The sequence below is a fragment of the Symsagittifera roscoffensis genome, chromosome 2 (genome assembly GCF_963678635.1).
Source record: "Symsagittifera roscoffensis chromosome 2, txSymRosc1.1, whole genome shotgun sequence".
NCBI classification, from domain to species: Eukaryota; Metazoa; Xenacoelomorpha; order Acoela; family Convolutidae; genus Symsagittifera; species Symsagittifera roscoffensis.
In genome coordinates, this window is record NC_087063.1 from 84,779,065 (window position 1) to 84,803,955 (window position 24,891).

Genomic DNA, 24,891 nt, shown 5'->3' on the forward strand with positions numbered 1-24,891 from the left:
ATCATCGAAAGAAAAGTTATCACGAGGTAACAGCCGGAAAACCCTTAGCAGAAACCCTTTAGGACAATTTTTTTTTTAATTATCAAGTCCCCCACGCCCTCAAACAAATCAAAAAAGACTCCCCTGTGCGTGGCTATTCCCCCACGCGTCAAATGAAACAATATGCTGCCACTATGTCGATAAAACATTGGCCAAAATCTAAAAAGCCAGAAAAAAGAGAAAAGAAACAAAGCCATAAAAAAATTAAACAATTATGACTACTAAAAAGTTATTAAGTCCCCCGTACCCTCAACACAGCTCGCGAAACGACGCAATACATGGCGAATAAGCCGATAGAAACATAACCCAAAAACCTATCAAGCCGGAAAAAAAGGAAAAGAAAAATCGCAAAAAATTTCCAAGACTAATAAGATATTATTAAGTCCCCCTCACTCTCAAAACACAGGGACGAACACACAAACTAAGTTCGCCTATCTAAAGGCGCAATATGAGGCCATTAAACTGATATATTATAGGCCGAAACTTATCAAGTCGAAAGAAAAGAAAAACAAAAAAGCCAAAAAAATGTTGTTATGAAAAACTTGAACAATAATTTCCAATAAGACTTTAAGCATTTTGTGCGATCCAGAGAAGAACATAAAAACTATGTTTCTTTTGAAACCACTTGAAATTAGGCCACTAAGGATATATGAAATAGAGTCCAGAAATGAGTCCTGTGGACAAAGTTGTTTAAGGGAAAAAAGTCTAGTACCCGATTGCAATACCCTTGCTATCGCAAGGGTAATAAGCAATCCACTGAGTGAACCGCTTAAGCTTCGTTAAGATCGAAAATTACAGAGCAACCATAGGTTAACCTCAGTACCCGTAGAACTCCTGTAAAAAACCATAGCTGTTTAATTACCATTCAAGATAATGTTTTCATTAGCTTGCTTATTTTTAGCATTGAAAACATATATTTTGAGCAAACTGCACATTTCAACACAGAGGCGAAGCATAGTTTCGCGTAAATTGCGACACAAGTCAAACATTTCATGTCATAGGAGCCGATCGAAAATGAGACGAAGCCATTGCATCCATTTTTTCAAGTCGAAAAAGCTACATCTATCAAAATCTTCAAATGTTTATCACATATTTGTCTAGAAACAAGTTCTTTTTGAGAAAAAAAATGCCAAGAGAGACAACTGGATTTCAGATTACCATCGCAAAAAACCTTACGAAGCAGTAACAAAGCCGACAAAACTTGAGCAGACACCCGTTTTCATTATAAACAAACTCGCGAAGAAAACAATTTCAATCTTCATTTGAAAACACCCACGCATAACTTTTTCGCACATCTAACGACCCAATATGAGGTCACTGAACCAATAGAAAATAAGGTAAAACCTTTGTAGCCAAATAAATAGAAAAAAAAGACGAATAACTGAAGTTATTTAAATCGTAGTTAGTAAATTTTCACATGGAAAAACCTTGTTTGGATTTCTGGATTTCATTGTGCTTATCAGTAGTTGAAGATGCTGAAAAAAAACCGATATTTAACCCAAATATAATTGAGGCTACCTTTGGTTCTTCAATTTTCTTCTTCTTAGCAGGAGGGGATTTCTCCACTTTCTCTGGGCCTTCGTCTTCGCTGTCTTCTTCTTCGGCCTCGATGAACTTCTTTTTGGTCCCAGCTCCTTTCACCAATTTCACAGGAGATGCCTCGCTTTCTTCGTCCATATCTTCTTCATCGTCCATACTCGCATCATCCATGTCATTGACAAACTGGGTACTCTGAGTTCCCATGACGTACACTGGACCATTTCCTTTTTTGAGAACAAGCTTGAAGTCTTCTGAGGTTTTCAGCTGGATTTGAATAGTGTCCGTCACTCCTAGTGTAACAGACTAACAATTTAAAGACATGCTTCATTAATATTGGTTACTATGAAACGGTTGCCGCACCCACCTTTCTGCAGGACACAAAAAACACTGCTGACATCTTCTCCATCAACGTCCGTATACTCTATGTTAACAACATTCAGCTCCCCTTGTTTGCTGCTATCACCAAGGAAAACATTACTGAAGCTTAAAATGCGCACATCTTCGTCGTCACTTGAAGCCCATTGTTTATCTTTGTTGGCCTTGTCAAGAGTCGCACTCCAGAGATTAAATGTTTCCATTGCACTGGATATCAAACTCACTTAAATATGAAAACAAACACTATTGTATCGAGTTTTTCATGTACGTTAACAGAAATACCAGTTACACACGGCTAGAGAAAAAAAGCGCTTAACGCCATTGGCTCAAGTCTAGAAAACAAATAACCGTGCTTTTAAACATAATCGTTACAAAAACAACTGTAGTTCATGGGCACCAAACGATAGGAAGGTTGGTTTTACGGCCATTGTCAATCCGAAAAAGTATTATCCGGAATCGCATAATTGCCCGACAAACAAATCCTCGTCCGGAGGCAATGTCCACATTAAATTCCTGCCTTTATTCAATTTATGTAACAGTGATAAAAACTGATAAAACTTTCAAAACAGAGGGGAAGCATAGCTTCGCATCACTTGCGATACAATGCAAGCGCAGTATTGAAAGCTAGCGAATAGAAATTGAGACAACTCACAGAGTCAAAAACATACATTGTCAAGTCAAGTCAAGTCAAGCAGTGCCTCTTGTGGTCATTTCAAATGTTTTTTCCTATCTCCGTTCAAATTCGTACATGTCAGTTCCAATCGCTTTCCAATGTTTGTCTAGTTTCCACTTGAATTCGTCGATGGTCTTGCTTTGCACTGTTTCCTGTGGCAGATTGTTCCAGTCGAGAGGTGCTCTAATCGTGAAGAAATTTTTTCGCATTTCTAGATTTGCTTTACGTACTACTACTTTACATGCGTTACCTCTAGAATCCCTATCATTCCGCTCGAATAGTCCCGCAGTGGCATTCCTATCATACAAACCATAGTAGATTTTATACATTTCTATCATTGTCCCTCTTTTCCTTCTGTATTCCAGCGATGATAGATTCAGTTCTTTAAGGCGTTCGTAATAGGATAGATTTTTCATACCACTAACTAGACGCGTCGCTCTTCTTTGTACGTTTTCTAAGATCTTTTGATGCTTGATCAGTCTTGGGTGCCAGATTAAGTTCGCAAATTCAAGGTGTGGCCGTATCAAGCATTTGTAGATGTTTAAAAATAATTGTTTCGTGACTTAAGTGAAGCTTTTCTTAATTACTGCTATCATGCCGTTTGCCTTATTGGCTTTTTTAGTGATGTGTGTTTCGAATGTCAGTTTATTGTCAAGCCAGATACCCAGGTCTTTTTCGAGTTGCACTTTTTTAATGTTTTCGCCATTGATTTTATAAATCCTCTCCATATCCAATTTCTTGTTTCCTATTGTCATGTGAACACATTTGTCGATATTAAAGGACAAAAGACTTTGGCCTGACCAAGTTTCTAGTGATTGTAATTCTTCATGTATGCGTGTTACATCCGATTTGTCTTCAATTTGACGGTATAATTTCGCATCGTCAGCAAACAGATATATTTTTGACGCTTTTTTGTCCGGCATTGTGTTGGTGTATATCAAAAACAGTATTGGGCCGAGTACTGAACCCTGGGGTATCCCACTTTTTACTGGCTGCCATGAGGATCTTGAGTCGTTGATTACCACTCTCTGTTGTCGTCCCGAAAGAAAGTCTGTTATCCAGTTCAAGGTTCTTCCAGTTACTCCATACTGTCTAAGAACTCCGATTAGTCTTTTGTGTGGTACCGAATCGAAGGCTTTTTTGAAGTCCAAGTATATCACGTCGACATTTTAATGTTGTCCATTGCCCTGGTGAAGTCATCAATTACTTTCAGGAGTTGTAAGTTCAGTGAACGTCCAGATCAAAAATCGTATTGTGCATTTTTTATTAGCCTTTTTTCATTGTAATGATCCATTAAATGCTTTCGAACAAAATTTTTCGAATAACTTGCAACATATTGATGTTAAACTGATTGGTCTGTAGTTATCTGCCATCGATTTTTTACACTTTTTAAAAATTGCAGAAATGTTAGCCAACTTCCAGTCTTCGGGTAATTTGTTTGTCTCCCAAGAGGTTTGGAAAATAATCAAAAAAGGTTTTAAGATGAATTCTCGTAATTCAAATAGGACCCTAGGATGAATTCCATCTGGTCCCGGCGACTTTGAAGTGTCTAACCGATTGAGTTCTTCTCGGATGTCATTCATTGTTAGCTCCAGGTTGTCATCAATGCTGGCGGTTGGCGGAGGGCTGATATCCCAGTTACACGGGGTTTCGTCAGTGAAAACCGATGCAAAGAAGTTTGAGAGCACTTCTGCCTTTTCGTCGTCTGTGTCAGTTAGCATACCATTTGGTTTTTTTAAAGCGGGGATTGCTTCTCTTATGGTAGTTTTTTGGCGCACGCAACTCCAGAACTTTTTCGGATTAGTTTTAACTTCTGATGATATTTCTTTTTCACGGGTGAGTGCCTCCGATCGCGTGGCAGATGTAATTTCATTTCGTTTGGTTTTATATTTGGTTAAATTGTCGGCTGTTTGATAATTTTTGAATGTTTCCCAGGCTTTCTCTTTTTCGTTTATCTTCATGCGCACCGGACCGGCCTTGCTAGCGGCATTTGGTTGCCACTGCTGCGTATCTTTATTAGAGGCACGAATATTTCGACTAACTCTTTCATGCAGTTTTTCAGTTTTTCCCATGTGTTTAACTGAACGTTTGGGTCAGCTAGATTGGTAATATTTGCCCGCCATATTGGTAATCAGAAGGTCAAAAGTATCATAGTAACCGAGGTTACAGTCAGGAGTCTCTTCATCACGTATTCCAGTCAAAATCCTTGGAATTTTCTAGATATTGAAGTGATAAAGATTGAAGAAGATGACAAGTGTTTCAGTCGTTTTCAATTACATTCGATGCGTTTTACATTTTTTCAATAAGAGCACGCAACTCGACACGAGAAAATATAATATACAAGTGTTACAAATAAAAAGTTTTGTCGAAAGTTATTTTGTCATTTTTTGTTCGGAGTACTCAAAGGGCGTTCGCCATCTGTATTGCCAGGGAGATTCTCTATTTCAAAAAGCTGCCTGCTCTGGGTTCCTCAATGGATATGCTTAGGTTCTTACAAAGCTTGCTGAAAAAAATGTCAGTGCTGGGGCCGGTCGCTCCCTGAATTTCAAGAGCTAGCGGTTGGAAAAAATATCCATCATCTACAAGATCTTTATACTAGTCATTTTTTCGCTCTTCCGCTTTAGCGGCAGCCGTACCAGGGTTACAAACAGACCCGGCATTAATGCTACAAGGAGCTGACGAGTCTACTAGCGTTACATCCCACAAAAGCTGCTTACCAACAGCCCTTGGAACGAGCGTCAAACCGTCTGGTCGCTTCTGATCGGCCCTGTAGAGGTGTCGTGGTTCTAAAACAGACGAATTGTGAGTAGAAGATAAACTCTGCTTTATAAGGGCATTCAGATTTGAATGCCTAGAGAATCTCCCTGCACTTTTAGGGCAAGAAAGACCATGCCAACCATCCTCGATGACGTCTTTTCAGCACACGCCTTTATGCCGTTCGCATATTTTAGAGCCTAATCGGAGTCCTATCGCAGTTCTGAGTTGTTGTTTTGACAGTTTTAACCTCAAAGCTTGCATGGGTTGACATTCAACCAATAGGAGCCAATTCTATCCTGGAACGCGTTGAATCTTTCTACGTCCGTTGGTTCGAGTCGTAAAGTCAACTCTGAAATTTCGCTGTCAAAAATTGGCTCCGTCCACTTTTTTTGGATTTCATTTTCCGGAGCCATGTCAATTTTTCCAAGTTCATACCACCGTTTATGCGCATCAGCATAGGTTCCATCCACCTGCTCTAAACCAAAGATTTCGCTCCTACTACTGAGGCTAAGAAAGCGGGTAAAGCGAGTAGACGAGCGGAAGAAACGCTCAAGCCACCTTTGGCTGCCGGGAGAACTGCTTGTAAAAACTGGTTATCATCCATTTTCACTTTAGTGACCTTGCATAACGAATTTTTTAGCAATTTGTCGTAGCGTTACAAAAACTCAGTTTGCAAAAAACAAGGGCTCGTACGCAAAAAACATAGGAGTTTTGGCATGCTAAAGCAATTTTTCAGGAAGTAAAAACCACAATGGGCGTCTAGTTTGTCAATAACATCCGAGATTTTTTCAAGCTCCCTAACTTTTTCGTCGAGCAATTCTTTTAGGCAAAGTTTGCCGATTGGAGATCCCAAAATGAGGAGTTCTTCTTCTGTTTTTATTTTTATTTTGGGGCATTTTTTTCGAAATTGCGTTAAAACTGAATTATACTGTGTACTAGTTGTCGGTCCCAAAAAACAAAGTTCGCACTTCTCAGTGTTCAAGCTCAGGCCGTAAATTTGTTCCAATTCAAAGTGTTTTTAAGGTCCCGGAGTACTGCCTTATAGTCGTCGGCTAAATTTCCATCATCTAAAAACCAGATGTTAATTTTCGACTGCAACTGTTTGACTAGTGTATGAATTGTTTCCGCAAAAAGGGGTGGGGCTTCAGGATCACCTTGCTGAGTTTCGTCTTCTGACATTATGACAGAGCTTCCGTAAAAAAGGTAACTAGGTTTACCATACGCGCAATGGGTGTAATTATACAATTCGGGGCGATTTGAATAAACATGATTCGGCATTGTTTCTCTATTTAGAGAGTTAAAGGCATTCTAAAAGTCTAGTTTTAAAAAAACAGTGCATTTTGGATTGTCGTCGCGTTCAATTAGGTACCGAAACGAGTAGGCAGCTATTTCTGCTCCTCGTTTGGTACCGCATCCTACCTAAACGTTTCCGAAAAAATTTGTCGCTCGGAGAGGGCCTTGATTCCAGCGCATTCAGACGCGATACGTCTCAGCGTATTGCCTATGGCAATCGGTCTCAACCCTCCGTCTATCTTTATGAGGGCGATAAGCTTTGCACCAAAAAAGAAAGGTCTTAGGGGTTTGGGTATTTTGCCATCTCCAATGAGGTTTATCAGCTTAGAAAGCGATTTCAGAAAATTAAGTCCTGCACTGCCATTCGACTTACTAACAAAATCTTTGAAAATTTGAGGAACTATTTTATCAGAACCTGCTGCTGATCCGTTCGGAAATGTTATTATCGCTTTGTATAGGTCGAAATTGGTTACGAAAAAACATTCCAAATTTTTTGGATTTGGAGCTGCAAATTTGGCTCGCTGAGGCTGCTTAGCCAACAACTTATGATAGTTATCAGTTGAAAAGGAGTAATTTTGTCATCCGAAGCAGCAAACCTTATTCCTCCCTTTACATTTCCTTCCTCGAGCTTACTACTTATTACATTAATTCTCTGCTCGAGGTCACTTCGAGGCGGGCTTGAAATTTGGGGATGGGGTTCTGGAAATGAATTTGCTCGATTTTTTTGATTTATTAAAGAGCTCATACTTGTGGTCTGTTTGCGTCCACTTCTTTTCGGTTGCTCCAAAAAAACAAAAACGACATCAAGAAAATTAGCCATTTTGTAACATCTTCTACATTGTAGACGATGTCATTTATTTTGTCCAACAGCCTTTCCGCCAAGGGAACACGCAAGTTTTTTTGTACTCTCTGGAGTACTCGGACATTTGAGATGGCTGTATTAACATAATTGTCTAGCACTAAACCTTTACCTATTGTTGCTTTATTAACAGATTTCACACCAACGCATAAAAGACACTGAAACCATTGGTTTTTCATAGAGTCGCTTAGAGAAATATTTACACAACTGATATGATACCAACTAGAACAACAATCACATCTAATCCAATTTATCAGTCCTGAAGGTTTTAAGCAATCTTTGCTTTTACACTCTTTGTTGTTTTTCCTCATCTTGACGCAGCATAAAGGTTAAAAAAAAGGATTTTGACGGGACTTTACGGGACTGAACTAACCCATGATAAGCGGTTAGTGAGAATTTTATAAATCACCAAATAAAAAAAAAGGGCAATTAAATTAATTTAAATTTTAAAATCGAATTATAAAAATCAAAAACAAGGAACAAACTCGCCCGAGCTCAGTAGGTCCAGGCAGTTTTATGTGTGGTCCTTTAATATCGGGTAGAAAAAACATTAATGTTTTGTGCTATCGGACAAGTCGCGCAAATTAACTTAGTTACATGCAAAATAGTGAGCTTATGGCTGGGTCTCAGAATCCCCAGACCACGAGGTCACTCCTTAAAACAGGGGTACTACTTAGTTTTTATAGTACTATTGTTTTTTTTTCAGTACGTAAAAATCATCATATCCATCGGATATAAAAAAATTAAAACGTTAAATCAAAAGATTTTGTGCATCATCAGGATAAAATTATTTTACAATAATTAAAAATCGATCGAAGATCTGAAAAATGAAAAACATGTCAAAAAATGCTCAAAACTTTTTCACCAATCAAATTTAAAAAACTGTAATTACATAATAAAGAATATAATCATTAATAAAATTTTCATCTTAAAATCATCATTGTAAATTTCTGAGATTTATTAGTTTTTTGTTCTTTCATGATTAATAATTTTCGAATTGGGAATTATTTTGATTCTAGCAAAACCTCAAAATGGAAAAATTTTCACCAGGCATTGAGAAAAAATTAGAAACAATGGATTGAAAATCAATATCCGAAAAATTTGTCGGAAAGGGTAGTGTTTGAAACTCTTAACAAGATCATTGAGGGAAAAAAATTAGAGGTAAAAGGATCACAACCGAGAAATGATAATTAATGAAAAGACTCACCCCCTCTTACAATACAATATCGAGGCAATGCATTTCAACTGTTAGCTGCAAAGGTTCGGCTAATATCCGGGGAACAAATAATTTTCACAGCAAGAAAATTGAAAACATGCTCGCCATCCCTCAAAACTTCCTTTGCTTGTGAACTGAGATCCAAAGTGGTGTACAAGCTTACATGTAGTGGATGTAACTCCACCTATGTCGGCCACACAGTCCGACATTTAGCCACGAGGGTCGATGAACACCGCAAAGGGGACTCCCAGTAAGGCAACACCTGTTAGAATGTTATAAGGAGGTAGGTGGTACTGCTGAGCTGAAATCAGAGACTAAAGACCAAACAGCCAACACTCATAAGCTGAAGGGCTTTGCATATATGCTTCACACTAGAGGCTTTGCATATATGGAGGGAGAGGCCGAGGATCAACACACGCGATGATATCGGGATCAGGGAATTAACACCAAAGTTATAGTCTATGTATAACATGGCTAAAAATATCAGAAATTCACACGAAAGTGTTACTATCTATTGATTACGTAAACTCTTACATAATTACAGTTGCTTTATTTTGATTGTTCGAAAATTTTTAGAGCACTTTCATACATGTTTCTCGTTTTTCAGATCTTTGATCGTTTCGTGAATATTGTAAAAAAAATTTATTCGTGATGATGCACAAAATTTGCAGAAACGTTTGAATTAACACTTTAAGTTTTTCAAAACCATCTCTGTTAAGTTCTAACCCTTTTTAGCGATATCCATCGGAGATGGATCGACCTTTTTCCTCAACGCCTAGCTTCTCATGATCTGAAAACGTATTTTGATGTTAGTTAATTCAGTTCAGGACATTTCCGGAAGCAAAAGTTGTTAAAATGCAGTTTCAGTTTTCATCGGGAGGCCCTTCCGGATTCTGGAATCTGGGCGAAGAGCGGTCTTGCCGTCCTTCTGGAAGGGTAATAAAATCCTCCCAATAACCTTCCGGATTCTCGGGAATTGCTTGGTAACGATTGAACAGCTACAATCGTTACAATTCGGACAGTCTCGATCGTAATTTCAAAAGAGTCCCCACGTTTTTTCTTAGCTATCGAGAGTCAGTCTTGCTTTTTTCTAGCAAAAAATGTTCTGGTCTGATTTTCGCTGTTTTCAGTGTTCGCGAAACTTCAAGGTCGTGACGTCTCCTTATTTTCAACCGAGTTTTCGAAAAATACTTTATCACTTCAAATTAAGCTCTCCCAATTCGTCAAATTGCACAATTTGCACTGTTAATCCGTCGAAACTGCCAATTCTCTTAGTGGACTGCTCTAATAAAATTTCGATTATGCCATGCTTTTTCACGCCATTCTGGTGGAATGTCACATGCTTTCCGGACAGCCCGGTCGATGTCCTCATTGAGTCTCGTGGTATTCATTAAAAAGGTACAGTGCCATCGAACAAAATTTACATAATGCATGAAATCACTTTTATCCACATCAAATCGACTCACTACAGAATATAAATGGCATCATACTACGCTGCTATAGCCTTCTAACTTTTTTCAACAATCTGCACTTTGAGAATGTGATTCAAGATCAAGTATCTTTTCTGACTTTTAATGCCATTATCTTGCTTTAAAATTTCTTCTACTAGGTTTAAAAGGTGTTGGGACGCAGGACAGTCCTGCCAACCAACAAACTATAAGTATCCTACTAGGCTTCCTCCCTTCGGAATTTTAGTTGTCATTGTTCCTGAATATTAAAATTAAGAATTTTGGTGTTTAGAAGGAACAATGAAATCATCTCCTACTTTAGGAGATTACTCAAGTCCTTCATATCACCGCAAAGTGATCAGTCATCTTAGTTGATTAAAATCAAATCATGCAGGTTGGAATATTCAATACACTCTTCACTCAAGCCTTTCTAAGCAAACTGTAAGTGTCTCTAAAAACACTAACTAAAATCATAATGCAAGTTTAACAATGCAACAAAATTCTAAACTCAAAAATCAACTAAAAGTTTCTCTTTCATTCAGTTTTAATTTCAAGTTAAGTTGCTTGGTTTCTCATTTGAGTTTTTCTCACACGGAAACCATTCTGGGTTTTAACATCTTCTTCTTAGTTACTTCTTCGTTTATATCTGTCTTTTGGTCTTTTGGTTTTCATCGTTTAGAAGTTCTAAATCTACTAAATTATTCTTACCGTTCACCTTTTTGTATCTTGTTTTTCGGCTTTTTGTCATTGCTGCATCTCATTTTGCTGTGACATTGAATCCCCACTCTCAGTTTCAATGTCTTGCAAGACGTCGGTGGCCATTCTGACGCTGTTGAAGGCGGTCCTCCAATACCTCTGCTCCTCTACCCTTTGTTTGCAACAAGGTAGAGGGTCTACACTAGTTTCCCTATTTCTGCAGAAGCTGTTTTGGAGGCACTACGTCACATTTCTCTCCAGGTCTTCCTTCATCATTTCTTCTCTTTCTCTCCCGTCACAACCATTCCTTTTTTTCGTTCTTTTTACAGCGGTTGTATGTGCATTCCGATGCGTTAGAAAATCTCGTTCGAAATCTCCCGGTCCCACGTTCATCTGATACGAACTTTACATTCTGCTGTGCTGCGACATATGCTTCTCGGCATACTCGTACAACCAAGCAGCCATGTTGGCTCTGAACCATGGCAACAGTCGTCTTCTGGTCCATATTTTCTTCTTTTCCATCGGAATGTTCAAGATTTTGCACGTTGTCTCAAAAAGATAACCCAATCTCTTAGAGAACCCAGTTCCTCTAACTGTTCTTTGTTCAGTGCTTCTTGTATGTTGTTTTCTTTAACATGAGCTTATGTCGTCGATTGCCATCATAACTACAACTATCACTATCGTTATGGGCTGCGATGAGTCTGGTTAACGCATGGAGAGCAAGTCTGAAGAGTCCCAGATCAACACCAGATTACTTCGCCCGGGATACCACCATGTTTGTAGCAAACAATGGCACGAGAGTTCATAATGTGTCAGCATGATGCTTCTCCATTTTTTCCCCGACGCTTCCCGTAGTGGTTTCATTTCCAACATCACTCGGTGGATTTCATAAATCTCGTCTACTGCATTATAATCCGTCGCTGTTGATCCTCTCTGTTTTTGTCTTTCGAAATCACTGAAGTTCCCACAAGCTTATCCCATGAATTTCTTTCCCAGTATCGGTTCCAACTCATCTTTGGTTCTTCCTGGAACTGCGGTAAACATCTTACATAGCAATTCGTAAGATTTCTCCGACATCCTCGCAAGTCTCACAAACTTTGGCACTGAGAAGGCTTCATCAACAACTTCTCACTCTTTACGTTCACTGCCGTGAAGTGTACTGGGTATCGGCTTTTGCACATCGGCGCCAAAACCAATCCTACTAGGTATCGCGCTCCAGACGGTCTGCGATAAGTTTCAATCTGCCTGATGTTCAATTCCGTTTCTATCGCTTCTCTCCATTTTCCATTTTGCTTCTGTTTGATTTGTAACACTCCCAGAAACACTTCTAAACTAATGGCTGTGACCATTTCATGCTTTTGTTCTAGTTTCAATAGTGACTCTAAAAAACCAAACATGCTGAAGAATCCTAGTGCACTCACTAGATTCACTTCAGTTCCTCCATGGCAATCTGCAATTAGGTCTGCTTCCGTTTTCGCTTTCATCACTATGTTTCCGAATAGTATCGTCAATTGCTTGTGCTGTTTCGCAAGTGTCTTCACGCAGTCGAGACCTCAACACATATGACCTTCTGATCCACAAATTTTTGCCAGACAGCTACCAGGTTCAACCCAGTCTTCTGATCCCCAGCCTAGGAACTCCACAATATTCTCTCACTGGCATCTAGAGGCTGTTGTCATTAATTGGTAGATAATTTGAGGTCACGCAAATTACAATCTGCATTCAATTCCCTTTGTATATCCTGCGTCGCTCGTAGTATTGGATCAACTTTTGAACTCGGGCACCATGATGGTTTCATTAAATCCCACACCACCATCAGACTCGTTCTCAATAACTTGTCTGAGAAACCCAATCCAAATTCCACCCAACTATCAGATTTCGGTATGGAAGGGGCAGTCATATTTCTTCCAAAACAAATCCCAGTTTACCTTTTTGACTGGCAATGCTCCGTATCGTTGAAATTTCTGACGACCGTATTCTCAGCAACACCGCTTGATTGTAATCGAAGTATCAATCACGCATGTCGTCATTGATGGAAGGATGATGTGCCATTCCAACAATTCCCGACACATAATGTTATGACTTCTTTCTGATCGGTCCACAGTACTCACTGGGCTTCAGCAGTGTCCCCATCGATTCTTTCGTGAGCCTAAACTCCTTGTTCGAGAATCTGCGGATTTCATCGATCTTCTTTCTTCAATGGTTCTAGTTCCACGGGATCTTTCATGCTCACCAGCATCGGCTGCTTTAGTTCACTAGTGCTTGTGAGAGCAAGGTCTTTACTGGCTCACTGCCTTCTCTCAGCGCTGGTAACGATGTTTTCAGCGCTGGTAACGATGTTTGTTCCAAGATGAACCGAACAAAACACAGAGCGTCTCTCCATTTCGAGCACGTTACTGCCGCTCCTTCCTTGATCATCAGGTCTCTCAGACTCGTCATTAAGAGCACCCTCTCTTCTTTCGATCTCTTCCTCTCTTCCAAGTCATACTTTCCTATAGTCAATCCCGTCATGCACCAAGCAAATCTGAGTTGCAGATCAGTTCTGACGTACGGTACCGCTATTAGAGCATGTATCTTCGGAGTAGTTCGCATTTCCTCTTTAAAGTCATGTATTATTACTGCTCTCCACGGTAAACTCACCAACTGACCCACTGTTTTCGCATGTATTTTGGAAGAAACTAACGTTCCATTCGCGTTTTGCTTCATTGTTGTGCCCTGTATCAATTCTTCCAGATAAGATTCTATGGCACCTTTATTTTCTAGAGCGGTCAGGTCTCCTCTAGCTGAATTCCTGTACTCCATCGTTTCCATGTATCACCGGCGGGTTCGTCAATCAAGACGGTATCCGATACTGTCAATCAGTTATATTACACTGGCGTCAGCTGTCCTAAGACACTTCCCTTTTCGTGATTCCTGAATACGTAGAATACTTTCACCACACTGGCTGGGTATTGCCATTTATAGGCTAGCTTCAGTCGGAGTGCGGTAACTTCTCCTGGTTTTGTAACTGGCTGATCTTATTCCTGCCATGAGGACGGGTGGCACCATCTTTACGTCGTTCATCGTTGTGGACATGCCAGATAATCTGTCATCACCTTGCCCCTTATCCAAGACATCTTCAACACGCTTTCGTTTGGCTGAGTTGACAGCTTTTGCTGAGATCTCAGAATCTACTTTCTTCTTCCCAGTTTTCCTTAACGCCACTTTGCTGCCTAGTTTCATCTTAATGTCGTTGATCTTATCAATCACCATTTTCCATCGCATCGTTCCCTTTCGAGTTCTGGACAAAAACATGACTTCACTTTGATTGGACCGTTAACTTCACTTTCATCAGTGGCCCAATTATTCAACAACTCGCTCATCCTCCCTTCACATTTGTCCAACTTATCAAGGATCGTCCGCATCAGTGGTCTGTTGAGAACTATTTTCAACATCGACTGGTTCTCGTAGCACTGCACAACTGTCAAGACTACTTCCATGAAAGCTACCCTGTCCATATTACAGCCTGTTCTGTTTTCATGATCCCTGTGGTGAACTTCCCACTCTTCTTCTGGCAAGGTTCCCATGAAAGGTACTCGGAGACTCCATTAAAAGTTTCATTTCAGTGGTTTTAAAGTTACCAGGAGAGCTGCTCTCCGGCAGGTCACAGCTTGGATTCATAAAGGCTGAGGGAGGCTCCAGCGTGGAAGTTCCATCCTCCGCTGGTTCAATTGTCCCCTCCAACTTTTCTGCTTCAACTTCGGAATCATCCAATAAAATAAAGTCCAGGCTCGAGACACCACCTGTTGAGGCTTTGTCGTCGTCTTTTCCCGCTTGGTCGGGATCCTGTTCCATCACTTCTTCAGGTTGACGGTCTTCTCCCTCCTTGTCATCTCGCTGTCGATTTCTTCCTGACCCCGAAAATCCTTGCTCTTCACTCATCGTCTCGTCTGTGAAGCTCGGCACAACTATTTTGCCAGCTGACCTGTCTTGATTATCTCCGTGTTATATCTTGACTTCTTCAGAGCCGAAGGGTGCTAGAGCAGTCCTAGTCAATACTTTCCCACTTATCGCCAATTCTTTTTTTCACACACATCACGATTAGTGCGGCTTCTTGCAAGTCCGCCTTGCCTCTCATGAATATTGGCGCCAGGTGTAACTTGGCCCATTCTTCCTCGAATCTTACAGGTTTTGGATTGGTCACATTGCTCATCCTTCTCCTCGTCGACTCATCCGCATAAGCAAACTGCATGTATTGCAGCACGGCAGCGTTTCTGCCCACGAAGCACGGGTCCATCGATTCAGAGAATTTCGCCATCCTCCTTTCATTGGTTTCGAAGGTTCTCAACCTGGGAGTGTGTACTACGGAGTCTGCTCCGAGCAGCATCCTTCTAATCAGAAAGACTTCAGGTATTTCTTCTGGCAGCTTTTTGTAGTCGCCCCAGTCTTTGGTTCCTTCCTTCACTTTCTGGTACGAGATCATTTCAGAAGGAATTCTCGTTATTTCGCCGTTTGTTTTGTCATAGGGCCTCAAATTCCAGAGTTTCGGGAACACTTCAATGTGCCATCTATCCACTTTGCCCACTCGGTCACGGAAGTGTTCATTGAAAATTATTGCTGTCATCTCTGGCTCTGCTATCTTCGCGAACACATTTTGCTTTTTTCTTCAATTCGCGTAGCACATTTTGCTCACACCAACTCAGTATGCTCCCGTACACTGCTGAAATGAGGTTCAGGTGCTACACCGACCTTCTGTATGTCTCCACTTTAACATCAGGGAACGCAAACGTCACTGCTGGACCTTATATCGTCGTCACAAACTCAATGGTTCCTCTGATTAGTGCTTAGGGATCTGTCTCTCCTCATAGCTAGACTCAAATCAGTTCGTAGGGACATGCCCCCTGCATAACGTCGCACGTCTTCTTCCTTTTCTATTGTTTTGTCTTCTCCTGTTTCAAAAAGATTCTGTTGTAGGAGCTATTCGATCAGCGTATGTCTCAAATCTCTTATTTTAGTCCAGGAGTCAGTGGTTCGTTTCATGTCAAACATTTTCATATTCTCTCCCATTTGTTCATCAATGCTCCCAAGTTACCGTCAGAAGTCCGTCCAGCCGGAGATTCTGTATCCCTTCAGTGAGCAATACTGCTAGTCCTTTCACAAAATTTTCTGCTGCAAACGTCACGAACAATGCCAGGATCACTACAATCGATAATTTGGTATCTGCTTCGAAAAAAATTCTTATCGGGTAGCGAGAGAGTGCCGGATAGACTTTCGCCAGGAAGGACGCGGTCTATCCTGCTCCCAACCCCTCTAATATGCTATCAGTTCTATTGAAACCCTCTTCTCCTCTTACGTTCTGTGTCCCGAATGCCTCCAGTTTTATCTGGCACATCCTGATTACAAATTCTGCTGACTTTTTTCCGCACTCTCAGTTAAGTTCAATTCTTTTATCAGGTAGGCGTGAATTTTCGTGGTCATCGCTGGGCCTCGATCGAAAGCGTCCATGCCCAATGCTGCAATTCGAGGGGTCAAGTGCAGCCACGTGTTTGCCTCTGTCTTCGTTCGCAAAACCATAGCTTCCAAAAGAGCTTTTGTTTCTTAGGCGTTTTGCCTCTTTTCTCCTTCTTCCTTGATCTCCATTCCTCTGAACCACAGGTCATTAGACATTCCCACCATCACTCGATGATTGTCGTTGATTCCTGGCTTCAATTTAAGCTGTCTGCTGAAATTGGACAGTTTCAATCCCAACACTTCATCCAATACTAGCGTGTGTAGCGATCTTTAAATCTTTTCAAATCGTTTAAGATAATCGACCATACTCCCGGCAGCTCTGACAGAAATTGCCTCAAGTTCTTCGCTCCTTGCAGTTTGGGGCAGGTATAATCAAATCATATTTCCTTTCCGAGAGTAAAAGCTATCCTTGCATACACGAACTTTAAGCCATCTGGGATGTATGCATATCCCAGAGACAACACGAACCTTGGTTTTGGCTTTATCTTCTGGAATCCGCCTTCCTTTAACTCGTCCATGGCCTAGCCCATGGACCCCAGAATGTCTTTGATTGCTGGCCGCACTGCATCTTCCGCCGCTGTAAGCTCTCTGAGTCTGCTCAGGAGACCACTACTATGCAAGTGATCGTTAATACAGTCCATTCAAAGAAAGTTTCGCCCCATTCAACATTCTTATCGCATCAGCTGCAAATCTTACTGTTTGAAGGCTCAACTTCATCAGATCTTGTTTATAAACATCCCAGGGGGACGGCATCGGCCTTGACTACATCAAGGAACTTCTATCAGGACGTCGCTCGTACTCGTCGTCGTCTCTGATCTGGAGGTGCCTGAAGTCGTTTCCATCGCCTGGTAACTGGTCCCAATCTTTGTCGGGGATGAAGGGGGTCCTCCTCACTGTTCCCTCGCCTAGTCGATCCAAATCATCGGACCTCTGTTCTCGCTCGCTCGAGCTCTGCAGCACTTGTGGTACGGCTGGTGTGTCTTCATATTGGGAGGCAGAAACGTCGAAATCGCCGGTACGTTCGTCGCTTCTTCTGTTTTGAGTACTCCCGTGTCGACAAGTTCAATTCCAATTCATCTAACCATTCATGGAAGACACGTTTCATCCAGCCCTTTCCATCTATGCTGCGAAAAGGTATCCCATCAGTGGTGAATCTGGCTAGATCCAGAGCTCTCAGCTCATGCTCTAAGTCCATCAAGATCATTCGTCCAGCGTTGCGACTTGCCAGATATTGCACGACGTTTTTCCATCTGACGACTCTTTTGTTGTGTCTTCTTCCAGATAATAGCGTCAGATGATAGCGTCCTCGTACTCATTGGTATGGTGGAAACGATCAGTACCGCGCACTGAAACTTCTGCCAAAGCGTGGTGAATAGACGCTCCAGGATCGCCTCCCATTGAGCTTCTTCGGTGTCTGAGCTCCTGGACACTTTATTCATGCCTATTAAAATCATTACATCCACCTTTTTGCCGGGTTCATCAATACCACCATCCGATCTAATTGGGCTATTGTGGCGCCTCCAATGACTATCACCGTAGTGATTCATGAGATTCTTAAGTTCTGCAAAACTCTCACTAGACTTTCGCCCAATATCAAATGCGACGTTCCGAGCGGTGGTTGCTGCATGTAAATTGCTGGATCCGCATCGATTGCTTAAGAAATGCTCGCATGTCCGTTTCTGGGAATCCTGTGAAGCTGTTCTTGACTTGATTGTTTTTCTGTATGTTAAACACGTGCGACACTTTCTTCATGAGCATCTCCTTTATCTTCCTGTCAGAGGCTTTTGAAGTCTCTGCTGGTTTCGTCGCGTTAGCAGCTCCCGGTTTCTTCATTAGTTTCGAAGAGAGCTCTACTCTGCCGGTATCGTCACTCGTTCTATAGGGTGCAGTCACCCCGGAACCTGGCACACTCCTACTGGCCACGACTCGGCAAGTGGTCACCACCAGCTGTTGCAAGGTTCGTTCCACTACTGGTTCACCCAGAGTGTCACTTGGATCCGGAATCGTCACTCCACCGGACGCTGCTGGGGTTTGCACTTCTGTTGTTAGGCTTAGTCCGCTGCAGAGGCGTCAGAAGCTCCATCGGGGACTGCTCACGAGGAACACTCACAGTCGTTCTAATTGCTCCCTGTATTCCTGCCTCAAGCAATTTATCTCCTCTCCCTGTTTCTTGTTGCAATCTCTATCTTCTTCAGTTCTCAGCAACGTCTTTCTCATCCGTTCCAGTTCGTTTTTCGTCTCGTTCAGATCTTTCATAGTTTCGTTCCTTTGGATTTTTTCTTCTACTCTCGACTCTTTTAGTGGCACAGCTGCTCTCAGTTGTGAGCTAGACGAGGCTGCCTCGCTACTCATTTCTTGATGCATTCTCCTCAATCCAGGCCTAGGCTTGGTCGGATGAGGCATTTCACATGGTTGGTAGGTCCTGGAACTTCCCAATCTAGGCTCATTCGCTAAGTCACTTCCTGAAAGTGCCCCGTTTTTCCACCTCATTACCCTCATGTTGGGGGATCTTGTTTTCTTTGTTGTCCACAAACTGCCCTCAATAATACTTCCATGGGGCGGTCTCCACGGTTGTCATGCCCCAAGATATTCGTTAAGGCGGCCAGCAACATGAATATCCTCTGGGTCCTCCAGAGTGAAGTCTCGTTCCATCAGCTGACCATAGATCGCATCTATCACCAGTCCCACATAGGGTTCTGCAAGGTCCATTAATTCATTCAGGTGGAATTTATCCAATTCGTACGATTCGAGTTCGATTATCTGTGTTTGCAATTGAAATTCGATGATTAATTACACGCTCAATAAGGATCTACAAAAGTTATCACGACTATCACATCTATCAACATTACTCCAACTTCCTTTTGAAATTGATTTAAAATCGGTTAGATAAGAAGATTTTGATCTTAGGATAAATTAAGAATTAATTCAGTTCTAAAATCTTGTAATCTGATCTAAGAGTGGAACTATTCCTCAAATTATTGTTTGAGCATTCGTGGTCACTAACCCTTCCGAACCCGATAACTTATTCACATAACGACACAATACAAAACACATAACAAACAACACATTCGACCTACTCTCAGCCTATGCTCAAGTAGTTTTTTTTTATGTAGAGACACTTCAATGTTGGTATCAGAAAAGATCTTATGTATCAGCGCATACAGCTCCCGAGGATGCAGTCTACCTCGGTTTGGGTCGAACACCGGAATTGATAGTTCCTTCACCTCCCTCTCCATCAAGAAGTCTCTGAGTTTCGTTAGGGACAAAACCAAATCTTCAGGGTCCACATGCTGCTTTTCTTGCGCCCTCGTCACCAAGAAACATAAGTATTTTCCTGGTATTTGCTAGGCCGCCGGAGAAAAGGCTGTTACACCTCCTATTCCTGGACTTTGATTCCATAAGAACTCTAAATTCTTATATTCTCTCTTAAAGTTTGCTGCAAACGCTGTTCTAAAACTCATATCCGCGGTGATCGCTATCGCACCTGTCTTATTTGTAAGTTTAAAATTGCTATCCGTTAGTACTATGCTGCTTGAGTACTCATTTGGCAAGTTAAAATATGACTCTACCACTCTCCCTATGCCTAATTTCCTAGGGTTTTTATCTGTTTCTGCCTCTAGGTCACCTGTTTCTCTTGCTATTTTTAGTTTTTTATTCATAATTTTTCAGTGTGGTTAAGTCCTACCCCAACTCACCGGACAAAAAATATCCATCGACGTCCCCGTCGATCGTATACCAGATTTCAAGTTAAGGATGGACGCATGAATGAGCAATTGCTCTTCCTGGGCTGCCCAGGAAGGATCCTGTTTGTCATTCTTTATGTATTTCTTGCTCTCGCGGTCTACGTCCTGAATCGTGACACTGGTTTCTTTTGGGTCTGATGTCATTTCGTTCAACCACTCTATGACTTGCAGGTTCGTTAATTTTTGGCTCAAACGCCTGATGCTGCTCATCTTCTAGCTCCACTTCAGGTTTAGACCGATCGTCGACCCATTCCTTGTCTTGGTCATCGACGATGTCGATGTCTTGTGACACTAGTATCTCTTCTAGATTACTCCAGTATCTTTTTCAGATCACCTGTCCACCGCGAGCTCGTGTCCGTAAGGATTGTGTTTCTTTGCAGGTCTCGTCCTGTCATTCTGTCTTGTTTGCATTGTAAAGTGTAGATCCGGTACCACTGTTCTCGGGAACCTCTATCTACTCGGGATTTTCCCACTCCTCCTCTGCGTATGGTAAGGTTTCCTGGTCCGTCTCAACTATTTGATTGGGATCCAGGACCAGAGGCGGAATTGTCCCTTCTTCTAGAGCCTCATTCCCATCGTTCTTTTTGCTGTAACCTTTCTCATTGACCTCGCAAGCAGGGTTCATCATCAGATAATCGCCCTCCTCCATGTCTTCAGGAATAAACCAGTCCTCTGTGGATAGGTTGTGTGGCTTAATGTTCTCAAAATGCGCAGCTCGGCCGGTACTCAGTCTGCAAAAACGTCCCTCCTGATGCACTTTTGTTATCATGAACGGTCCCCTCAACTTCTTTAGAAGTTTCGCTGTTACTTTCGGAGGTTTGACGTTCTGAAAGACCCACACGTCGTCTCCTACCGGGCTAGCTTTTGCACCAGCTGCCTTCTTGTCAAACCTTTTCCTCTGCCTCGCCTGGGCTTTTTGTGTATTGAGTCTGTATAAGTTGTTCAGCTCTTGCTGACGCCTGATCACGTCTCTTACATAGACTTGTGGCTATGTTTTCTTTTCTTCATACTCTGGATAGGCAAAATTAAAGGCAAAATTTTTCATGTCCAGTCAACATCATGTGCGGACTAATTCCTGTGGTGGAAGTTTGCGTTCTGTTATAAACTCCCATCACTTGTGGAAGATATCTATCCCAATCAGTCATGTATCGGGAACAGTCCACCCTCAACATCGACACCAGAGTCCGATTTGGTCTTTCCACCGAGCCGTTTGTTTGTGGATGATACGTGGTTGAATGAGCCTGAGCTTCTTGGTAAGTTCTCCTACGAAAGCTGTTCCATTGTCCGATTGGAATGTCATTGGACATCCATGTCTTGCTATCCACGTATTGATCAGATGGTCTCATGTCTCTTCGGCTTAGGGAGTTATGCAGGGCACGGCCTCTGCATACCTTGTGAAGTGATCGATCATCATCAGGGTCTGTTTGTAGCCTCTGTCTGTCATTCATATCTTCGGATGATCAATCTCTACCACTTCATTGAATTCGGATGACTCTACTGACTGCAACGGAAATTGCAATTTCCTGGGATCCTTCACCTGTTAGCATGACAGACATGCTGTTACCCACTTCTCGCATGCCTTCTTTATTCCAGGTCATTCATCAAAGCGTTTCAAGATCCTCTGGTATACTTAATTGATCCCTTCGTGGCCCATCTGATCATGCGACCTGAATAAAAGTTCTGTCTGATAAAGTTGCGGCAAGACTATCGCGTTATACTGTTACAATACCCTGTCGTCCTCTCTCCTACTGCAAGCCCTGATCCCATCCTTGTTCAGATATAACCTCCGCTCTTTCTGCATATAGTATTGTCTCAAGATTTGGTAACTATGCTTTTCCAGATCTCCTTTGTCTGGTGACCCATTCTCTATCCACCTTTTCAGGTTACTTGTTATGCGGTCATTTCTCTGCGCTCTTAATAAATCCGAGAGTCCGTAACTCGCCATCAATTATGTCTTCATTACCCTCAAGTGACTGCTTAGCTCATCGGGCTGATGTGTGTCATTTTCCACTTTGAAGCACCAAATCTTTGCCAATGGCTCTGTTTCTTGATTAAATGGCTGAAGATCAGTCCTGACTGCTTCCTTCTGTGGTGATAAGTTCATCGAAAGTCTCGATATTGCTATCAGCTCCAGAAAATCCGCTGCGTTATCTAAGATTTTTCAACTCAAGTAGCGATCACTATCAGGGTCATAGTACACTTCCCTGTCCAAGTCTCTTGCTCGAGTCTCCACTAACAATGTGTGGATTGCTGACTCTGATAACTCTGATCCTGTGCTCGAGTTCCTGTCTGAGTAGTTATCAATCTCTGATTTCCTCGAGGTGGTATCAACCGATGCGTCTGCCATGGAACACGTCTCCAGGGCAGTTTCTAATGTGCAAGATCTACCCATCCATCTTAACTTCCCGGACAAAACTTTGCCTGTCTGGTCTTGTTCATTTACATGAACATTTCCTTCAACATCCGACTCCCCGGACAAATTCTCTTGTTCCGGGTTTTTCGAATCAAGTTCTGTTCATTCTTTATCAGGTTCCTCAAAAGTGACAGTCTTCTTTTGAGTTAAGTTCTCATGTCCTTTTTCTTTGTATGATGTTCTTGCCAAAACGTTCTGAGGAATCGAGGATACTAGTTGCTGAACTACCGTACTACAATCCTTTTCGTTTTCTTGGTGTTGGCGTCTTGATGGTTTTATCCGTACCGTCTCACGAACTGTCAGCGATGCCATGGCTGCCGCTCATCCGAGGTCAACTTTAATCACTTCCCTCTCCACCAATCCACGCAGCAGCCGCATCACTTGTGCTGTGACCTGCACCGTTTTATCTAGCAATGAGAAGCTGCTTACGTTCATACGAGAGAGTTCCTATTAGACCACTTTTGACCGGGTCCCTTTTGGATAGATCTTTGTTTCTTCTGCTTTCTCCACGGGTAATTCTGGGTGTCCCGGAAATGGATGTCTTTACTTGTCAAACCACCTCGTCAAGGGAAGTGCTTCATAAGTCTCTGTAATCTTAATTTACACCTGATTTGCCTGCTTCTGTTGCAGTCACTGATAAAATGCCGTCTTCTAACTGAAGTTGTCGGTAATCTGGTGCTTGTCACGCATCCTGTGCTCGATTATCATGTGATAGCCATCCAACCTGACTATCCAACGACGAATATAACTCTGATCCATCAAGTACGTCTTTAACCAGGATAGGGCTATATTATCCACACGCAATTTGAAGGAGCGTTCCCCAAGTATGCGCGGTACTTCTCCACGAACGTGACTACCGCAAACATTTCTGCTTTTGGTGCACCATATTTCATTTCTGTGTCGCTCAACACTTTACTGCCCTATGCAATGGGACGGTGAACTGTTTTCCCATTCCATTCTTGCTCCTGATGCAGTATTCTTGAAATGGCCACCACTGAAGCATCAGTAATGAGAACGAACATGCCTTTCTCCGTGGGCATTCCTTGTACTGGTGCTTCGCACAGTTTCCGCTTTATATTCTCAAAAGCTTACTGAGCTCTTTCATTCCATTCGAACTTCTTCCCTTTGTTGCGCAATAATTGCCGCATTGGGTACAACTTGTCTGCATATCCCGTAATGAACTCGCGTTAATAATTGGCAAATCCCAGGAAACGAATGAGCTCTGTGTCCAAGCTGGGGGCCTCCCATGTTAGCACGGCCTGCACCGCATCCGGATCCGGCCTCACGCCATGCCTGTCTACCATTCTTCCCAGTTACTTGATTGAGTCCCTAAGGATCTCACAATTCGACTGTTTGCATTTCAAGCCGGCCGGATCTTTTTATGCAGTCGATGACCTCGTCGAGTCTGTCGATGTGATCTGCCAATGTAGGTGTCGCTATGACCACGTCGTCCACGTAGCACATCACAAGATTTCCGTACTTTTTCGTTATCCTGGCCAAAGCCTGAGCCATCAGTCTTTGAAAGGTCGCCGTGGCATTGCACAAGCCGAAGGGCATCCTCTTCCACTGGAACAAGCCCAATTTACATGCAAATCCAGTATTCTCTCTGTCCTTGTTCCGCAAAGGAACCTGCCATAAGGCAGAAACCAGATCCAGTGTAGTGCAAAATTTGCGTGGTTTTGGGTCAGCGTCCTTTATGGTCACCGCGTTTAGGTAGCGAAAATCGCAACAGAATCTCAGCTGTCCCCCTTTCTTTTTAGCCATGACTACTCCACAAGCCCATGGTGACTTTGAGGGTTCTATCATGTGGTATTCGAGCAACGTTTCTATTTCCGTACGGCACGTTTCCGATTTTTGTGGTGTCATGCGCCTTGCACCCGTTCTGTGGGGAACGGCATCTTCTTCTAATTCGATTTGGTGCTCGACGAAATTACAACAACTAATATCTGCCTTATGTTTCCGATTTAGAACTTCCTTTAGCGACTTGAACTCTCCCTCACCTATCTTACCTCTCAAGTGCTCTATCTCTGGAAAAAAAGATTTGTCAGAATCAAGTCATATGACGAGGGGCGTTCCAGAAAATTCGAGCAACTCGACAAGCCGTCATCCGTCTCAGATCTCATTGAGAACCTTTTAATCAAAAATTTCAATTCATTAATCCTTTTTATTACCAAATTTTTATCCGCACTGAAGGGACAGTCCTTTACATGGAAATTCTAGTTCGTTTGTTCTTCATAATCCATTCTCAGTGGCAAAGTGTAGCTTAGTTTCCTTCCACGCTGGATTGAAAGCGTTGTGTCCAGTGTATTCCACAGTACACTCATACACAGCCCATTTCATGTTACAGAAA

At 42.1% G+C, this 24,891-nt stretch overlaps 1 protein-coding gene across 1 annotated transcript in view; it reads right to left on the minus strand.

Moving 5' to 3' along the window:
• The window catches only part of LOC134840032 (nucleoplasmin-like protein ANO39), a 254,422-nt gene that overhangs the window by 14,004 nt on the left and 215,527 nt on the right, over window positions 1-24,891 (minus strand). The window contains exons 2-3 of the mRNA XM_063855659.1: window positions 1,943-2,176; window positions 1,558-1,868 (exon numbers count right to left, since the gene is read on the minus strand). Coding sequence (XP_063711729.1) covers window positions 1,558-1,868; window positions 1,943-2,156 — 525 coding nt within the window. The 5' untranslated portion in view covers window positions 2,157-2,176. The remainder of the gene's footprint in view (window positions 1-1,557; window positions 1,869-1,942; window positions 2,177-24,891) is intronic.